Here is a 21,659-nt window from a genome sequence, read left to right on the forward strand (position 1 = left end):
CAGGAGCTGAGCTCCTGCATTCAGCTAGAGAAATTATTGTCATTAATGATAATTATTATATGTAATGGGAAAATGCACTTCAATTTCTAATCTAATTATTCAAAAGGAATATTTGGGGCACACCATGCATTTCTAAACTGGGATTTCCTTGTGGAAGTACCATAGGGATTGAGGATGGAAGAACTAGGGTGATCCAGAGAAAAAGAGAACTTAATAGAAGGCCTCAAAAAACTGAGTTTGGCTAGACACAAAAGGAAAAAAAAAGGCAGGAGGTTGGGGGACAAAACACAATCACTCCTGACAGCTTTCTACCAGAACAGAGAACTGAAACTAGAGTGGCATCAATGTAAAGAAACTAAAAAAGAAACAAGGAATCTAAATATTTACCATCCCTGGCTTCAATTTGAACTAAAGAGGAAATATTGACTTCACAGAGTCAGAAAAAGTCCCCAGCATTCTCCACTGTCTGGGATTTGCAGTGGGGGTTATTTCTTAAGGCCACAAACTGCTCTGACTAGACATAAATCCCTCCGGGCACCAAAAGGCTGAGGAGACAATAGCTGCAGCCCCTCCACCCAGGCTTCTCCTGAGGAAGGGATTAACTCTAGGATCCCAGTGTCTTCAGAAAGAGCTCAACTTCTGGACTCTTCTGGAATCTTCCAGTGTACCTCAAACAATGGTTTGCATTCAGGAGACAACAGAATGTTCATCTGACCAGGCCTTACCCAGATGGGGCAAGGTCAGTTCACACAGGCCAGGAAAGCACCAACAGGTGAGCCCGCCCACCCAAAGCATCAGGGCACAGCAGGGGAAGGGACAAGGCCCAAGGATCTGTAGGGCTGTGAGAGCCCCCCTCCATCTTTCCCCATCTTCTTTTCCTGCTCTCACCCCCTCCCCCTCCTTCCCGTGCTCCACCTCTTTTTGCTATTTTCAGTGTAGTCAGTTTGGGATTTTTATAAGTCTTGAGTTCCTGGTAGCCCTATCTGCCTCCTAGGAAGGGCTGGAGGACAGGCCTAGAAAGAATTTTGCTCAAGATCCATCTATATCTTTCGAATTATAAATTAAGTCATTCAAGGAAAAAATGGAATTCTTCTAGTCATTTGTTTGAAGCAACCAAAAGAAAGAGAACTTCAGAAACCTCATATTTGTTTCAGGTTCTTTGGAAAGGTGGTGTGTTACCAAGAATGAGTGCTTACTTTAAAATAATTGTAATGGCAGCACTGACCAAGTGTTTGTAGTGTCGGACACTGTTCAGTTTCATGTTTCGTGTTCAGTTTCATCCTGTTTCTGCAACATCTGGAAGGAAGGTTCTCTCATCACCCCATTTGTAGATGAGGTAAGTGAGGCCCACAGGTGTTCAACAACAAGCCCTGGTGTGTGGTAGGGCAGGCTCCAATGCAGGCAATGCATTCCTGGGGCCCACTCTTGGTAGCTGTGCCTGTAAGAGTGGAGGTGGCCTTTGGTATTATCCACTAACACATGCCTTTCAGAAAACAGGGGGGTTAAACCATTACCAACTGACCACAGAGCTGGCCTGCAGCCCGGGTCTACATATGCTCACTCCAGTGCCCTGCCAAATGACCCTACTGCATATGACTAACTTTGGAATCTGCATGCCTCTTCTTTTAATGTAAAAATAACCTTCATGAAAAAAATTTAAGTTAGCTACAAGATTAAATTTGTACTGACTCTATTTTTTTAAAAGAATCAATAGCACAAATTTTCCAAAATTAATTTTAACTGCAAAAAAAAAAGGTTGCTCTAAAATGAAACCCTAATTTTATCAACTGTCATGAAGATTAAAAATGAAAAAAAGACCTGTTCCTATCTATTAAAAAGCATCCAGTTCACATATAGGTGTGTGTTTACATTATTACTCACAAACTGTTATGCTTAGAAGTTACGCAATAGCTATCACAAATGTAATTTGTACCAACAATGTGAACTACATGGCATATAAAAATTTTTGAGGGAAGAAGAAGGGAGAGAGGGAAAAGGACAAAAAAAAAAAAATCTTTCAATCATACACATTAGCTACAGACACATTATATAAGATATGAAAATTCCGGCCCAAATACCATGATGCTGAAGCCAGACTTAAAAATAGGTAGTTAGGCATAGTAAGGTAAATCAGGTCTAATATCCAGTAAGATAAAGAAAATGGAGACCATTATTGAGAATGGAGTCCAGGAAACCAGAACAGCACCTGCAGAAATTGAAATGTTAATGTCCCCAGGCCCAGAACTCATCCTGAGGAACTGCTAATAAAGCAGCTCCCAGCAAACAGGGAGGTGCTAATCAAATCACCCCAGGACCTTCCTGCCTAGACCTCCCTGCCCCATCAGTCCACCTATCTCCCACCTTTTGGCCTTTCTGCCTGCATCCAATCATTGCAGGATGGAGGGAAACAAAGGACAGGAATGTGGGAGGACTAAAAAAAGACCTAAGGTATAAAAAAAGGGAAGACCTCCCCCTTCCATAGATTCACCTTCCAGGTCCCCTTCTTCCACCGGGAGGATCTTTTCTGCTGTCCTTTAATAAAGCTTTCCACTTTCCACTCTACACTTGCCTTGGCGTGCTTTTCTGGTGTTATACTTCAGCATTCTGGAAGCAAGGACCCTTCACTGTCACCAGTAAACAGCAGTAATATGCTTTTCAATGTACTTTCACATTCAGTATTTTACTTGAAACTCCTATTGCCAACAAGTAGCCAGGAAGGTTGATGATATATCCTTATTTTGCAAATACATCAGTGGCCTAACATGACATCACTGGCAAAAGACAGAGAAAGGAGCCAAAACAGACCTGCTGTCACCTTTCTTACTTATACATCACAAGAGCACCCCATTCAGACACACTATGCTAAAAGTCATCTAACACAAACAGGACTTCCCCAAGTGGAGGGCAGGGTGTCCCATCCTTGAACTCTGACCCCAATCATAGCTCCTGGGACTCAGTGAGAGCACTCTTGACCCCTGCTACATGGAACCTATGCAAGCAGACCCTCTCCTTCCAGAAGCACGTCCAGGTTATCAATTGATGGGAGTACCCACTTTAACTGTAGTTTGATAGGCAGTTTTTTAAAGATCCTATTTGGGTAGGACAGAATGTTCAAAATACTTACACACCATTTGCCAAATAGCAACTGTTCCAAAAGCATAAACAAGTATATTCTTTTTAGAGCTGGGCAACCCACACACCCTGCAGCCTCACACTCTTTTCAGGTAGGCCATTTCTGAATAACAGCAACACACCCGTGACCAGTACACCCCTGTGCTCATCAACACAGGGTCCAGTTTGCATATTCAAGAAGGCTACTAATAGCACATACCTAAACCCAGCTTTGGGAATTGGTCCTCAGATCCATTTTCACGGGACTCAGAATCTCATTCCAAACTGCCAGATCCCTAAGGGGACACTAAATCCGTGCTTACATAACCTCACCAAAGGCCACTGTTCACGTTCCAGAGGGCTATGATTCCTAAGAAAATTCTGTCCATGGGTATTCCTTGCAAGAGGCCAAGCAAGGACTAGGTTAGAAATTACTTAAACTATAAGAGGAACACTAAGTAGTGAGTGCCAGAAAAAAGTCATCAACTAGGAAGCTGAGGACAGGCCCAGATGGCCTGTTTCCGGCAGAAACAGCAAGAGCAGGGCCAGGCAGTGTCCCTTCAGGGATCAGCGAGTCCCCAGGAACTTACAGAGGAAGGTGGAGCACAGGACAAGTCTTGGGGAGCTAGATTCCTGGTTTCTGAGTACAAGCTGGCCTGCCAGGGTTGGGAGGCCAGCCCTGCCATCCCCCTTAAGCACACCGCAGCAAACTAACCTCCAGAGACAAGGGGCAGGGCTGAGCTGGCTGGAGTGGAACAAGGGCTTTAAACAGGGAGACTAGCCCAGTGCAGGCCTAACCCTCAAAGGGAGAGGGAGACACAGACTGGGCGCCCCCCTGGAGTGCTGGGGTTTATGATGTCCATATTTGGGGCTGTGGGGTGTTCAGCTGCTTCACCACCAACTGCTGAGAGCAATTAAACTGCACAGCTCCTCCCTTTTGTGCCCAGTATCTTTATTTGCATTATATATTTTTTAACCTCCACAACTATTATTAAACACATCTCAGAAATGGAGACCATAAAGAAGCAAGTATCTGTCACTCATCTGAGGAATGGCTGGCCTAAGATGTAAATCGAGGTCAGCTCTGGGCAGGGCCCACACTCTGGGCCATAGCTGCTCCCGAAGAAGAAGGAAGAAAGGCAGAAACCAGCCCTTCTTGGCTCGGCTATGTTCAACCTGCCTTCTAGTTAGAAGACCCCAGTAGATTAAAAAAAAAAAAAACTGTTTCTTTATCTATAAAATGAACATAATAACGGAATCATTGCTGAGTACTAAATGAGTTTAACTTGGGTTTACCCAAGTGTCCAGTACCAGTACAGAGTAAACGCTCCGTAAGCCTTGGCTCGCCTTGCAGTCATTATTATTATCAGCAATAACTGTTGTTATCAGTGTACAGTAGCTACTATCCTCATGAAGCTTATAGCTCAGCTGGGGACACAAAGCCAAGCACAGAGGGACAGGCACTGACCCCTGGAGTAGGGCTGGAGGGGGTAGTGTGTAATATGGAGTTCAGAAGACGCAGGCAGCAGTTGCTCCCTGTCACGCACAGCAGCCGGCACTTCTCTTCCTTCCAGGAACAGGAAGCAGATAATGATTAAACAGAAAACTACACAAGTCCTAAACAGAGGGCTTTCCAATTAATCACAGGCTAAGGCAGGCAGTGTTCCTGCCAGACAGCACGTGATCTGGCTTCTGAGAATCTGGGAACTGGGAGATGAGGTGAGTAACTGAGGGGCCGCAAGGTTCCATGTGGTCAGAGTGTCCTTATGTGAAATTCCCACAACTGCTGCTAGAGAAGGGGCAAAGGAAAAGATGGGCCAGGAGAGAAAGCAAAGACCTGTCAGGAAGACAAACACAGAAAAGGTTAAACAGGGGTAATCAAAAACTCCCTACACATAGAGAAGTGGATTTTAAAGGAGAGAAATGAATGTGAAGGTCACTAGGATGAAACCCCAATAAGGACTCTGAAAACCAGTAGCAACCATTTACATACAATGAAAAAATACTATGAGTAATAGTCACACATTGATGCATATTTATTTGTATGGTTACTATTTCAACATTTCACAGATATTAGCCTTCACAATAACCCTATGAGGCAGATACTAGCATTTTCAACATCATTTACAGATGTAAAAACTAAAGCATAGAGTAGTCAAGACACTTACACCAGGTCACACAGGTAGCAGGTAACAGATGTGAGATTTTAATTTAGGCTGCTGGTTACAGAGTCCCAGAGTCTCATGCCCTGCCGCTCTGTCACCTCTTAACTGTAAAAGCAAACAATTTTATGTTCAGTGTAATTCCATGGAATGTGATTATCCACAGTTCATCACTACTTGAGACAATATGATGTTCTAGTAGTTGAACAACAGCCTTGAGTAGAAAATCTACAGATAATCATTACTCATTGAATCCAGTAATAATTCTAGAATGACAGAATGGTTTTTTCCTAGTGAGTCAATTATTGGAAAGGGAGGGTGCACTTAAAAGTTACATTTTCTCCAATAATATTCTTCTCTTTCTTTTTTTGCAACAAGTGTTAATTTAAAAAATAATCTGCCACCATTTATAAGAAGCAAAATTTAAGTGCCACCCTGATCTGCATGTAATTGTTGAAACTGCTGACTACTTCTCAGAAATCCTAAACTTCAACTCTTAAAATAGAAACAAGCTGAAAAAGGGATCAGTCTTGTCATATTCCATTTGTCCAAAATAGTCTAAACTGTTAATAAAAACTATGAAGTGAATCTTTGAATAATAAGATTTAAGTTATGGTTATTTTCTTTTTAGAGTGTAAGTTTTTAAGTATGTTTCAAATTTTCTCTTACAACAAAAAGTAATTATGAATTTTTTTTCCAAAAGGGAAAAGGTAGTCTATGTATACAATACAAGAGCCTATTTTACAATACTTTCCATAACCAGTCAATATTGGAACTTTGAAATATTTTTTTCTCTTTTTCTACTTTATGAGTTTTCTAAAACATCTTAGTGTGATACTCAGATTTTTTTTTTTTAAACTACAAATAGGTCAATAAAGAGCCTTCATTACTATTAGGCTGAATCATAAGAAGTTGTTGTCACTGTAGGTCAAAACCAGCTCAATGCTGGTCATTTCACATGGTTCGGCCAAACATTAGTATCAATGCTTCAGATGTTAGTCAGAATGCAGTCCTGGAAATCCCCTGGTAGGGGAACTGCCTGTAACTACAATCCATTATATTGACATACTAGGTATTTCCTCTGACTAGAGGAAGAAACAATACTTTGAAATCTTTGGTCTAAACCATAGGAAATAAGGGTCAAAGACAACATGTGGTGGTCTTCCACTTAGTACACTATACTATACTTCCACTTTAGTATACTATAAAATACAGCATAAACACAGGAAAAGGACAGCACTAGCCTGATATTTCTTTCCTTTCCTTCTAAATTTTTAAACATCTTTTAGTTTCTTTTCCTAAATAGAAAACAAGTGTGATTTTAGATTGTTCTGGGCACAATGTTTTAATGCTGTTAGTTTGTTTTCACCAACAGGAAAGACAACTATTATATTTCTCCAACATCCAATTTTTCAGTACCATCTGGGTGTCCTGAGATTCAATTCAATTCAGTTCTAACATTATCCACCTTTGTAGTACAGACCTTCCAGGTGGAGGGTTCAGTTCCACAGGATGGCCCCTGCGTCATATGCCAGTCTCACACAGGGTCTCCAGGTTAAGCAAACTGCTGTCCAGCTGACCGCAAATCTGGGGGTTTCCCACCATCCCCTACTCAGCATCAACAGTTTACTATAATGACTCACAGAATTCAGTGAGGCACGGTACTTCTGATTTCAGGTTTATTATGACAGATTCAGCCCTGGAACAGCCAAAAGGAAGAGATGCACAGAGCAAAAGTATGGAAAGGGGAGGGGTCAGGCTTTCCGAGGGCACTTCCACCCGACAGGCTCCCTCAGTCTCCTTATTTCAGTGTTTACTGAAGTTTTGTAGGTAGGAAAGATTGATTAAATCACTGGATGTTGGTGACTGACCCAATCTTCAGCCCCTCTCCCTTCCTCCAGATCAGGAAGGGACTAAAAGCTCCCAACCTCCAATCACATGGTTGGACCCATAGGCAACCAGCCCTATCCAGAAGCTATCTGCAGCCCCACCAAGTCACTACATTAGCATAAAATTAGTATGGCTAAGGGCTCAGTACAAATAACAAAAGATGCTCCTATCACGCAATAAATTCCAAGGGTTTCAGGAGTTCTGTGCCAGAAATCAGGAACAGAAACCAAACATATTTTTATTATACCACATTGACTCAAAGTTAAGAATCTTGGGCTGGGATTGTGGCTCAGTGGCAAAACGCTTGCCTAGCATGTGTGAGGCACTGGGTTCAATTTCCAGTACCACATTAAAAAAAAAAAACTAAATAAATAAAAGTACAAATCACAAATTACAAAAAAAAAAAAAGTCTTTATTCATTAGTATTTCAAGGTGCCGCACCAAACCAGCATGGGAAAGATCAGATGTTCTATCCTATGGTTCCAGCAAAAGAATTTTTTTTAAAGACTTTTTTTTTAAAGAATTCTTGGTGTCAACATACCTTACATACAAACAGAGATATGAAAAATTGTGGTATATATGTGTATTAAGAATTGTAATGCAAAAAAGTACATGTATAATGGCATAATTTGGCGTGAACATACTTTATATACAGAGTTACGAAAACTTGTGCCGTAAATGGGTAATAATGAGTGTAATACATTCCACTATTGTCATGTATATAAAAAATAAATTTAAAAAAAAAATTAAAAAAAAAAAAAAAAGAATTCTTTCCCTCCAAATCTTCTCCCATTCCTACCCTTCCCATCCACCCAGTAACCAAGACAGGGACTATACAATTTGTGCAAGTACAACTTTCATAATATGCAGACGCTAAATGTCTACTAGATTCCCTTCCGACTGGTCATTTTTCCTCCCTCCAAATCTCCGCAATCACATTCTAAGACATTGAGAGACTAAGAGAACAGATCTGCAGGAAGTGAGAGAGATGGTGCTTTAGCCAAGCAGGGATTCACATCATCCATGTTAATCTGCATGTCTACTGACAGACTCATACCTCCAGACCCAGAAGGGATGAAAATAGCTGGTCTTGACTGACAATAGGGCCAAACACTGAAAATGTTCAAGTCTTCTAAAAATAAATGTTTAGCAGTTAAGAATTCAGTAGTCAAGCTGGCCATGTAACTTCCGAGGATTTACTCTAAGATGAATTCATAATTAGTCAGCTTCTACCATTAATGAACATGTCTTGGCTCCCCCCCTCCCCGCCCCAAAGCTGTGTACACTGCATTTATTTCATTCTTGTTTCCCAGCATTCCTTAAACTGAAAAGAACTTTCTTTCTGTCTATACCTCACATGTATGGCACGAAACCTATTTAGTGCTACATGGGTCTTATTTGTATTACTTACAAAGGACTATATTATTTGCCTGATCCTCTAAACAACTCTGAGATGTATAAAGAACAAAACAAGTATTATTTGCACTCTTGTCCTTTTTTTCTTTCTCCAGATGTGGACACTGAAACAGCAAACCAGCTGCCTTGCTGACAATACGGGGCCGTCACAAACTCAGGTCCTATTTAGTTCAGCCTCTTGGGCTGTTCCATCATAGGGCAGCACCTGAGGGCCTCTTCTGGTCCCCCTTCCTCCACTCCCATCCTAATCCTCAGCCCTCGCTGCCCACACAATCAAGTGCAGTTTTAGTAGCTCCTTAGCCTAGCTTCAATGTCCCACAGTTTCCACCTCTGTCCCCACCGGGTCTTCACTGACTTTTCTGCTCCTCCCTCCATCCCTTTACCCAGATCGATTCATGGGATCAGGACACCCATGATCAGGACACTACACTTCCTCTAAGGTCCACTTAAATGTCATGTTTTAGGTTATGAAGTCCTTTCCATCCTTCTCATCAGCAGAGGAAACATCTCCCTCCTCTGTGATTCCCACACAGCACTTAGTGGTTCTGATTATACCAAATCCATTCTCCCACCACTGCAGGACAGAAACCAAATGTAACATACCTACACAATACTTAACAGCATCTCAAAAAAGAAAAGGCTCATTTTTAAATTAACTGTGTACTGTATAATAAAGAATCTCTACAAGCTTTGCCTGCAAAGGCTATAAAGACATTGACTTGGAAAATAAGCATGTGAAATAATTTCCCCCTCCAAACCCAATTTCTTGCTTGGCTGTCAGCCAGTTGAGCATGTCACAAGTCTCTACTTTTCTGCTAGTGGTTTTTCTGTGATTTGTCTTCAACAGAGGGTAGAAAGAACTGAGGACGCAATAAACACATTCAAGCCACACAAGCATGTAGCAAAAAAAAAATGAAGAAATGAGCCCTGCACATCTGCCGCCTCACCAATGCCAGGAAATTCCGGGCTGCCGTTCTTCTATACTGTGGATAATTCACACAATTGTGCTGGAGGCTTCCAGCTATGCAGAGCTGTTGGGGCACTGGAAAATTAGTATTTCCAAGTTACATTTTAGGACAGAAAGCCCAGTGAAGTCTTCAAACTTCCACCTCTTAGAGGAATCTCAGAAAACCATGTTGTATTTGTATCTAAGCACAGAGAAGTAGGCTTGACCTGTTATCTGTACTGAAAGGAACTGTTTACTCATTTGTTTTTAAACCTACCTACTATGTGACACATTATATATAGGTCTTTATAAATCTTCATCCATTTAAACATTTCTGGCAGATTAAGAAGAGTAATGGCATAGTTATTAAATTTGTCTTTTCAGGAACTGAAAGTGATTTTTCCTTCATATCTCTATCATGCCAGCATTTTATTTAAAAAAAAAAAAAAAAATCACCTCCAAGCTGAATTACATGTAAACTGAATCACTCCTTTAAATACTCTAAAAGAAGTGAACAGTTTCTGAAAAACTCCCAGGCTAATTACGCATTTCTCACTAAAAACAAAAATCTACATTTCATTTATAAGATGCCTTGATTTGGTCTTGTTTTTTTGTTTACAGTACAGGGGATTGAACTTTACCTCTGAGCCACATCCCCAACCCTTTTCCTTTTTTATTTTGAGACAGGATCTCACTAAGTTGCTTAGGGCCTTGGTAAGTTGCCAAGGCTGGCCTCAAACTTGCAATCCTCCTGCCCCAGCCTCCTGACTAAACTTCGATGACAGGTGTGTGCCACCAGACCTGGCTTGGTTTGATCATTAAGTAGACAGAACTTTGGTGGAAAAGTAAGACAAATAAAATGCAAAGCATTTCTCCTATCAGTGGGACAAAGCACAGAATACATGCAATTTCACATCACGCAATGAACATTTGAGAAGAAATATACAGCTAGCTTTATATCCAAATATACAGCTTCTCTTTTTCTGTGACTTGAGCAGGAAATTTCACTTTTTTCACCTTGGTTATTTCTCCATCTCAGTTTCCTCACCCCTACAGAGCCGAGAATAAGGCAATATGTTCCTCATATGGTTGCAAAAATTAAATTTGATCAAGCGACCAAATACTTATGCATCTCACATGCTTGGCTGCTTCAAGGAATTCTAGTTAGACAAAACATACTCAGTAGAAACAAGTGTATGTAATTGAGTGTTAAATAACATGGAACAGATGTAACATGGACTCAATTTTGTATGTTCACAGGAAGTGACAATACTAGAATACATAGGAGAGGTTCCTGGGAATGTTATCTTGGATCTCAGCTTGAAGAATGGACAGGGGATGGGACACAGAGAGCCCAAAAAGGGAGGGAATTCCAGGTAAAGATGGGTACAACCACCTACTTCTTCTCTCGTCTCTCCAACCCTCCTGTTCACATTTGATTCATAGCCAGCATCACTAGGGAATCTGAGAGAAAAGCCAATTCCCCAACCCCATACCAGCCCTTCTGCCTCAGTGGGATGCAGCAGCCTGGGCCTGGGTCAGCCCTGCAGCTGGCCTCATGCACAGTTGGGCCTGGGAATCACTGCTGTGGCTCGGCTTCCTCTGAACTCCTATATTAGTCTGTTTTCTGCTACCAATAACACAATGCCACAGACTGTAAGTTAAAAGAAAGAAGTTTAGTTCGGCAAGTTCAAGGGGCCTTCATCTGGTGATGGCCTTCTTGCTGACAGAGTCGCCAGGTAACACAGGGTATCACACAGTTGAGAGGCAAGTGGCAGGCACAGAAGTGCATGCAAGTACATGTGTGCGTGTGCACCTGTGTCTCTTCTGGTCTCTCTTCCTCTTTTCACAAAGCCATCAGTATAATGAGGGCTCCACCCTGGTGACTTAATCCAATCCTAATCACCTCCCAAAGCTCCACCTCCCACCCCCGCCCAAACACCATATGTAGATTAAGATCCCATACTCTTAATGATTCATAGTGGAGACTTTAACACATGAAGCACTGAGGACACACTCGAACCATATTACCACCTCATCTCTACAGTGACCGCTGGTTCTGTTCAACTGGCTAAACCCTAAGGTTCTCCAGTTTTAAACTTCATCTCCTCCAGAAAGCTAGTCCAACCTATGTTGGATTTTCATTTCTCCACTCATGACTCACCCCAGCCCCAGGTGAGACACTCTGGCCCTGTGCCAGACTTCCCTTATTGAGACACTTTAACACCTTATCATAAATTGTCTTTCCTAATAAGCTGCTAGTTCCACAAAGGCAGGGATTCAGTCTATTCTGTTCAGACCATTTCATCCTCAGTGCCTGGCATACAGTATGGCACTTTGTTAATATTTGCTGAATGACTAAATAAATCAAAGAATTAGCCTGTTGCTCCAGTTTGAATGTGTTCCCAAAAGTTCGTGTTGGAAACTTAATCCTCAAATTCATGTTAATGATGTTTGGAGGTGGGGCCTCTGGGAGGTAATTAGGATTAGATGAGGTCATGTAGGTAGGGCTCCCAGGGTGGCATTACAAGAAGAGGAAGACCTTATAAGAGGTGACCTTATAAGAAAAGGAAGAGACACGTGGTCTGTTTCACCATGTGATGCCCTCTACCATGTTAAGAGGCAGAAAGGAGGCCATCATCAGGTGCCAGTGAATGCCAGTGCCATGTTCTTAAGATTCCCTGGCTTCCCAACCTGTGAGCCACATATATGTCTATTCTTTATAAACTATCCACTCTCAAGTATTTTGTTATAGGACCAAAATACAGACTCAGACAACCATGAAACAAATGGTTTTGAATATTATAAAGTATCATAAATTAGGATTATGATACACACACAATTGATAGATGCATCACAAGCCTTGATTGTAGAAAAGCAACTTGGTTTACTTTATCTTTGAATGGATAAGAGTTTTGAAAATCTGCACTGAAAACATTCACTAACACTCCCTCCTCTCAGTGCCACACTACTTTCCCCTGATAAGGTAAAACTTGCTTACTTGATGTTATCATTTTCTCTCTCCATGACCAGATTTTTCCACCTTCAGAGCAATCTGGCCCATAGAAGTCACACAAACAGCCTCTTGCCAACTCAGGGGAAGAGCAATGCAGACTTGCAGCTAAGATTTGGAGGTAAATACTGAAATGAGTAACTCTTCACTTTTCTTATAAAGACAAAGCCTTGGGCAAAGAATTGGAACATGGGGATTCTAACTTGGGTTTCCTTCCTTCATTCACACTTTCAAGTGTCTGCTCTATTCTGGTCCTATGCTTAACTGTGAGTCCCCAACAGTGAACAAGAGGTACTGAGTCCTTCCCTAATGATCTGCTCCTCCATGAGCTAAACCACTCCTGACTCCTGCAGGCCACTGAGACTCACTCAGTTTCTCCACCTGCAAAGGGAGGGAATTAATGACAACATGATTAGTTAAAGTACCTTCACACCCTGGGAAACCAGACCCCTGAGCCTGAGGACCAAGGAAATCTGCCACCAGCAGCAATGCTGGGTCCACTTCAGTGGAAAGACAGTTGAACAGAATGGAAAGAGTCCTAGAGGGAGTAAAGTCCTGCAAGGCCAGCTTCTTCTACTAAGCAAGCTTGAGATCTCCAATGCCCCTTCCATCCCTAACACTACAGGATTCTGCTTCCTCGTCAGATCATACTTCATCAACATACTCAACAGGCCACGGGTGGTGGTGCACACCTGTAATCCCAACAGCTCGGGAGGCTGAGGCAGGAGGAACACAAGTTCAAAGCCAGCCTCAGCAACTTGGCAAGGCCCTAAGCAACTTAGTAAGATCCTATCTCTGATAAAATATGAAAAGGGCTGGGGATGTGGCTCAGTGGTTAAGCATCCCTGGGATCAATCCCTGGTACCAAAAAACAACACTCAACAGTGAGCAGTGAGACAATGCCCAATAACCAGCCAGACACTGGATAACCAAAAAGCATGCCAATGTGCTCATTACATTCTAGGGGAAAACTGGCTTGATTTTTTTTTTCGGGGGGGGGGGGCATTTTACCACTAAGCTACATCCCCAGTCTTCCTTCCTTCCTTCCTTCCTTTCTTGATTAGTTTGTTATAGATGGACACAATACCTTTGTTTTATTTATTTTTATGTGGTGCTGGGGATCAAACCCAGTGCATCACACATACAAAGCAGGCGCTCTACCACTGAGCTACAGCCCCAGCCCTCCTTTTTATTTTTTATCTTGAGATGGGGTCTTGCTATGTTGCTGAGGCAGGTCTTGAATTTGAGATACTCCTGCCTCAAGTTTCTCAAGTCATTTATAGGCATGTAAGTCACACCCTGCAAAAGTGGCACAATGTTGTGACCACACCTACAGATCAGCTGACTAGAAATAAAGCAATTGATGCAATCTTCAGAAAGAAAGTATGATATTTTACCTTTATAAAGGTAATGGTTTACTTCCTTCTTCTTCATTTCCTTCATTGCCCCCCCTTTTTTTTTTTTCTTGGCAGCCAATGTCTCTGACCCATATAGTTCCTGCCTCCCCCAAAAAACTCTGCCAAGCCCTCTGGCCCCTACTCTTCCTCCCAAAGCCTTGGGCACTGCCCAACACTGCATCCCCAAGGACCCTTTCCATAGCCAGCACCAGCATCCAGGGCTTAAGAGCTGAATGGGATAGGAGATGCTCCAGTAATGACAGAGGACCAGAAAAGAAAATTCTGGAGTGGTTAGGAATTTTGTCTCATCCTTTAGCTGTGAAAGATGTCGGGTTAAGAACAAATATTAGTAACATATCTTTTTAGTGCTTATTGTGTACCAAACATTGTGCCAAGCATTTGTTTTATTTCATGTAATTGCAACAATAACTCCATGGGGCAGTTCAGCAGTATTTTCTCCATAATCAGATAAGAAGTAGTTCAAAGATTTTTTTCTCTCTATGAATTGCACTTTTATTAGCAACTAAGATGCAGTTATGAACAGAAGTATACAAACAAAATGGAGGAGAGGACACGGGAGGGCTGGCAGTTGGAACAGGAAACCCAAGACCTAAGTCTGGGGAACTGTCCCTGTTTGGTATCCTGGGACAGTGCCAAAGGAGCAAAAATAAGAAGCTGGGGGGCTTGGAGAACTGAAGTAGAAGTGGAAAACCAGGTCCCTTGAGTTCAATGAATTTGGCAAAAGGATCCTCAAGATAAGATGACTGGGCACAATACCCTGGGTTGCCCAGGGTATCCACCACCCTCTACCCACCCACTCTCCCACAAGTCCCTTGGGTGGATTCAGTTTCTTTCTTACAAAGAAAGCTGTGTCGATAACTGGCAGAACACAGCAGAGAAGAAATTTAGCCCAACTACTCCATCTATCCATCAAGGTTCCATTAGAATGGGCACCTGTCCATAAAGCCACCCAGAATAAACGAAACCTCGGCTTCATCCAGGTAGCCTTCTTTTATTCAATTCTACTCTAGAATATAAAGGTGGTGCTTCTTTTCTTAAATACTATGCATTTGAGGAGTTATTTTCTTCACAGGTTATTTTTGTATTTAAAAAAAAAATCTTCAGAGCCGGGAAAAGTGGCAGCCACCTATAATACCAGCGGCTCAGAAGGCCGAGACAGGAGGATCACGAGTTCAAAGCCAGCCTCAGCAACATCGAGGCACTAAGCAACTCAGTGAGACTCTGTCTCTTTCAATAAAATACAAGATAGGGCTGGGGTTGTGGCTCAGTGGCCGAGTGCCCCTGAGTTCAATCCCTAGTACTAAAAAAACAAAATCAACAACAACAACAAAAAAAAAAAACTTCAGATTTTTGATATTTTTAAAAACCTCTGTAGAGTTTTTTTTGTGTTTCTCTATAGGATATTTTGGATATTTACAGAAGATACATACATTTGACTTTCAACAGACTGAATAGTTGAGTCAAAGAGGAAATACAGAACCATAATTCCTTATCTGGAAACCTGGAAGTCAGATGTGCTTAAATTCAGACTCTGTGATTCTAGAAAGGAAATGTGGTGCATTTAACACACATTGTGTAACACTCAGAAATCAAACTTGTTAGTATTGCTACAGGAAAATATTTAGACTAAGTGAGATAAATACATACTCCAGAATCTCACCTTAGTTCAGGTTGTTTTATCACCAGGGTATCCACCACCCTCTACCCATCCCACTCTCCTTGAGGGTATACCAAAAGCCTACAAAATTTTTTCTTTTCAAAACTTTTCACATTTGAGAATTGCCCAGAAAGGACTGTAGGCATGTCAAAATGGCTCAAATGCTAGAAAAAAAAATAATCAATCTGCTACTAATCAAAATGCAAAAATATTATAAAAATAATCATGGTATCAATTTCTGCCCAAAAGATTGGCAAATATGTTTCTCAGGGGGGAAATGCCAAGAGTGTGAAATGTGATACTTTTAAACCATGGCTGTGACAACAAACTTGGACAACTTTCAGATAAACACTGGAATCATCAACAGCCTCAAAAATGTGAATATCACTGACCTCTAAATTGCCTTTTTAGGAACCATTTTCTGTGAAAGTCAATAGTCATCCAAGATCATGCACAAAAGCATACATGGAAACAATGAGTTTTTTTCTTTTATTTGTAGATATCTTCTTTTGTTTATTTTTATGTGGCGCTGAGGATCAAATTGAGTGCCTCACCCATGCAAGGCAAGCGCTCTAACACTGAGCCACAAACCCAGCCCCAGAAACAATGAGGTTTAAAACAATTAGTTAATAACTGCAAGCTCCTAAAAGAGGCACAGTGAGGAAAAATACAGCAAATCCACACAATGGAACATCATCAGCCATTTTTTTTTAGTTTATAGGAAAATATAGAAACCTTTATATAGAATATAAGGTGAAAGGGTAGGATGCAATAGACTTGCATTGCCTTATGATCCTACTGAAGTATAGGATACATTTCGAGAGGACCAGAATAATATACTAACAGTGAAAGATGCTCAGAGTAATGGGATTAAGGTGTTTCTCTTTCCCTTACCACACAAACTTTCAAAATTTGAGGGGATTTTCCAAAAATACCTGCAGCATTATATTTTAGCTGAGGGAGAATGGTGAAAACTTAATTATTTGTCAATAGCAGCCATCCCATGTATCTGAGATGTCACTTTGGGCTTTTAGAAAATTACAACTTATCATTGCAACATCATCACCACCTCCAGGATGCAAGCCATATAAAACATCTGGTCTACATTTATTAGTCTTAATTGACATATATTATAATTAAATCAAGTCTAAGGGAGCACTTCTGTGCTGTAAAATCAATAAATACACAGATAAAAGACTTCCCACTGTGCCATCTGCCAAGAACTTTCAGAAGTAACAGCTTATTTGAACCTCACTAACATGGAAACAAGAACAGGCACAATGCCCCCATTTCGCAGGTGAAGAAATGGAGGTAGAGAGAACAATACTCTGCCAATGGCAGAGTTGAGTCTCTCTTTAGCTTTTGACATCAAATTCAGGGCTATAACTTAAAGCAAAGTGCTAGTTCTACTACATCTTGCTACTACCCTGTTAATTAAATGATCTAAGTACTTAGACCATTGCCTGCCATGTAACACGTAGTAAACATCAAATCCCCTCTTCCAAAAAGAATAAAATAAAATACCCATGATGTATACAAAAATTCCAATTTTAGTCCTTGTAAGCTGCACTACATTCTATTATACTGGCTTTCAGCAGATCATTCTATTGGTAATTTTTTAAATTTTTTAAATTAGACTTTAACGTCAGAGCCAAATAATTCTTGAAAAAGTAATGATGAAATTTTTGTATCACCTGGAACTATGATCTCTCTGGTTCAAATCCAACTATTCAAATTCCCAAATAGTTTGCTCAATTCATCTCTTTCTGGAGGAGAGGGATATGCAAAGGATAGGGAGGAAATGACAGGTACTTTTCAAGTTTTCATTTCCTCTTTAAATTAAATTTGATCATGGAATTCCAAAGAATGCTTTTTCAAACATTCCATTCACTGGCCACGTATATGTGAATGTATGCTTGGTCAGCTACCTGCCCAAAGGAGAACCCAGAATTTAATAAAGCTTATCTTTAGCATCTCAATGAAAAGTCAGGAGACTGGATGGAAGCCCACAGAACCTGGGATTCTACACTTCTCATCTCACTAGTCTCTGCACCTTTTCCACCCACTCCTTACTCAGGGACCATGCCCACTGCCTAATAGAGAAATTGAGAAACTAATAAGCCCTAAGGCTGAGTAACCAGAGAACTTGACATAAATAAGCCAAGATGTGGAAAATCACCCCTTCTGATGTTTGTGGTATATAGTCTCAAATGTTGCTTCTAAGAGACAGACGTTCAGTGAGACTCTTCTGCTGCAAAGAAGTGAAAGAGATACTGCCACTACCCACTGTAAAGCTATCTGTCCTCTCTACTTCACAACTTCTGAAAACAACATGCTTATAATATTAACATCTTAAATTCTCTATTTTAGAATCTCAGCAAGATTGCTAAAGTTGATACAGTGGGATACAATGGAACAGAAATGAACTTTAGAATTAAGCAGGTTGGATTATCCCAGGGGGGAAAAAAACATATATTCATACATATACAAGGGCATGTACACACTGATACACACATAGCCCCTAGTGGTTGTGCTTTTCTGATTGAATGCCGACTGATAGAATACCTGTGTGATGTTGTCCCACTGAAAATAAATATTTCATAGGGTTATGAGATATGTTTTAATATATACAAAGTGCCCAACCCAAAACCTGGGACACACCAAGCTCTCAACATGACTTCCCATCCCCTGGCTTTCATCCTACTCCCCTAACAAATATTAGCAAGCCTTTGGTTCCAAGGAGATTAGATGTTGGCTGTTCAAGACATTTTTTTTTGGGGGGGGGGGGCGGATGGATCAGGGATTGAACTCAGGGGCCCTCAACCACTGAGCCACACCCCAGCCCTATTTTTGCATTTTATTTAGAGACTGGTTCTCACTGAGTTGCTTAGCACCTCACTTTTGTTGAGGCTGGCTTTGAACTCATGATCCTTCTGCCTCAGTCTCCCAAACCGCTGGGATTATAGGCATATGCTACCACACCTGGCTAAGACATCTTCTCTTGATACAGGTCTTAAATCACACTAACAAATTGATACTCTGTATTCCTTCCTTTTTTAGATACCTCATTCTTTTTAAGCAAGAACTTTCATCAAAAAGGTTACTGTGCAATATTAGATAAGGGCTTTCTCAGTCACACTGCAGTCCTCAGACTTGGATGTTGCTCAGAGATCTATAAAAATACAAACCTGTTCTAGGAATAGATTTTTCCTGCTGACCCATAATTATGTGCATCATATGCTAAATTTTTAACAATTTTACTCACAGGTTGAACTCTCTTCCAAATTCTGGAGCATCTGATCCTAGCCCTTGAAGCACTTTCTACAGTCTGGAGTTCAATTTGAACCTAGTTATGTACCTTTAGTCCCAGCAATGAAACACAGGATGAAAATCAAAAATCTCCCATCAAATAAAACATGGCACTCACTGTCATTTCCCCAGGGTGGATGGCTGAAGGAAACACAGGTATGATAACAAAGACTCAAGAGACACATTATCCCTCCTATTCCCTTCCTAATCTGTTCTGCATCCTATGAAAAAGCAAAGGCCAAAGTGATTAGCCATTTTAAAAGCTATAAGTGATTGGAATGTTCTCAGGAGGAAGAGCAGGGTATGTATGTTTTATGGAGAAGATAATCATTGTTGGAAGGTTTCCAATTGCTAATTATTTGGACTGAAGAGGAGCCACCCTGAAGACAAGCTTGGAAGAGCTTGCTGACGTAAGATTCCAAGCTGTGGTAACCCCAAATGGCCAAGATATAAGCTTTTTTTTTTTTCCAGACTACTGCTGTTGGGTGGCAATTAATAGGAGGATGATGGTAAGAAATCTCTGGTGTCTGAAGTTATAAAAACAAGAGTGTTAGACACAGCTTCTATAAAAGTTATACCTCCTCTTTAGAGATTTCAATTAAAAACTCCTGCACGTCGTTCATCGTTGGAGACAACACTTCAGCATCTCTACTGGTGGCTTACCGCCACTAAAGGCTCCTTTGGTGATGACAGGAATTGACACAGAAAAGAAAAGAAAAAAAAAAGTAAGTTTACAAATATGCCTTCCCTTCGGCGCTAATTTATCCAGTATGTATGGGAAGAAATCTAGAACCCCTGACCAGTTACAAGAATCCATCAAACACTAAAATAAAAACTTAGAAAGACATTGTGACTCTTCAAGGTTTTAAGATTTTTTTTTTTTTTTAAAAAAAAAAAAGGTGAGGGAGGCGACGACAGGCCACCCAGTCCCGCGTCATGATCTTCCGCTCGCAGGGCCCCACAGGGCGGCAGGAAAGGGGTCCTCGGGGGTCTGAGGCGCGAGGGCAGGGAGAAAGCGCATCCAAGGAAGGCGACACCAAGTCAGGTCCCCACACCATGGGCAGCTCGGTCCACAGAGGTCCACAGAAGAGGCCCCCGGGGAGGGCAGGCGGGAGCCCGCGGGCGGGAAGGGAGGGACGGCAGGCGCTGCGTCGCGCCGCGCCCCGCCCGGGCCACCCCGGGCCACCCCGGGCCAGCCAGATGTTCAACGCCAGGACCCCGCGGCCGCGCCAGAATAGACGGCGCAGGACGCAGCGGGGCTGCAGTCCCGAACCCACGCTTCCTTCCGCGCGCCTGGGACCCGGCTCAGCACCTGGCGCCCGGCCCCAACGGGGCACTCACCCGGGGCCACTAGCGGCGAACTCACGGCGCCTCCCACGAAGACGGCAGCGGCGAGGACGGCGGACCCCGGGAGTCCCCGCGGAGCCATAGCCGCGTCGCTTTGCCCTTTTCCCCCGGGGCGCCGCGTACGGCGTTCAGGCTGGCGGCGCGGCTCTTGAACCCGCGGGCGGACCAAGTGGCCCCGGTCGGCCCCCGCGCGCCCTGCGTCCCGCCCCGCCGTAGCCCCACCCAGGCCCCACCCCCTCGGCTCGGCCCCGCCTCTCCCCGCGGTTCCCAGGCCCCGCCCACTCCGGCCTGGCCCCGCCTCCCCTTGTAACTGCCGCTTCTCCCCGCACCCCAGGCTCCTCACAGCCGCGCGGATTAGCGGTGCCCCCTTCCCCGCCTCTCCGGCCCGGCTCATTGCTGCCCGGTTCCGCCTCTCCCAGCCGCTCCCGCTTCCTCTGCGAACCCCGCAGCCGCGCGGGTTAGGCTTGGCCCCGCCTGTGCCCCACCCATTGCAGCCGGGCCACGCCTCATCTCGACCCCCCACCCCCCCGCCGGCTTCCTTTCCAAACCCCGCCTGACCGCGGCGTCTGGATTACGCGGGAGCCCCAGGCAGGGGCAGGGTCTAAGCCTTGCGTCTTCCAGGATTATCCATCCGACGCGGAGGGAGGGGAAAAAGGAAGTGAGGAGGCAAGCCAGGAAGCCCTGGGAAGTGCAGTCTAGGCCAGCATCGGAAGGCGGGCCGTCCTTTTTCTCTACTGCTATCTCAATCCCTGTAGTGTTCCCTTCGGTTACTGGTCTAGGAAGGGATGCAGCGCTGGAGGTCAGGTTCCTTTGGAAAATTAAGGAAGAAAGGTGAATAAGTTTAATTGTTCCTGTCCCTGCTTCCATTTAAGGTGCTTCTATTGAGGAAAAGAGCTGTATACATTTCCAGGAATAATTTGTGGAGGTTTGGAGGAGTGGTTAATTGTGTGCCTGTATTGCACCTCCCAAATACTCCCTCCTGTAGCTCAAGTGTCCAGTCACTTATGGTCTCCTTATAACCTCACATCAGTGTGAGAATGATTATTATACCCATTTCACATGCCAGGAAGTAAACCCATGATGTCTGGGCCACTGTGATCACTGTAATCATCCGCTTTGTGTGGGCTTACTGCTACCCCCTCAGTACCTGGCTCAAGGACCCCACACAGGAAACAAGAGGTCAGAAGTATTTTTGAAATGGAAGCATCATCCAAGCATTGACAGAATTGAGAGCCTTTCTTAAAGTAGCTCCCTCTTTACTGACCTGAAGAGACTCCTTCCAAAACAGAACCATCAAACTCGTTCTTTGCAGAGATTTGCTGGAGAACACCAATCAACAAGAAGGGGCTGGCTGGGGTCTGGGGTGTTTTCACAACGTGCCTTTTCCCTG

General features: G+C 42.9%; 1 protein-coding gene across 3 annotated transcripts in view; it reads right to left on the reverse strand.

Moving 5' to 3' along the window:
* Window positions 1-20,469, reverse strand: part of Rell1 (RELT like 1) — a 62,664-nt gene extending 42,195 nt beyond the window's left edge. For 2 of the 3 annotated variants that reach the window (XR_013092177.2, XM_076864815.2), the window contains exon 1: window positions 20,264-20,469. Coding sequence is in view for 1 of the 3 variants with exons in the window: in XM_076864815.2 (XP_076720930.1) it covers window positions 20,264-20,351 (88 nt within the window). In the remaining 2 variants the exon portion in view is untranslated. Of the gene's footprint in view, window positions 1-19,500; window positions 19,604-20,263 lie in introns of those variants that run through there. The other variant, XM_076864816.2, reaches the window with a different exon arrangement.
* Window positions 20,470-21,659: the final 1,190 nt, after the last annotated feature.

The sequence above is a fragment of the Callospermophilus lateralis genome, chromosome 8 (assembly GCF_048772815.1).
Source record: "Callospermophilus lateralis isolate mCalLat2 chromosome 8, mCalLat2.hap1, whole genome shotgun sequence".
Lineage (NCBI taxonomy): Eukaryota > Metazoa > Chordata > Mammalia > Rodentia > Sciuridae > Callospermophilus > Callospermophilus lateralis.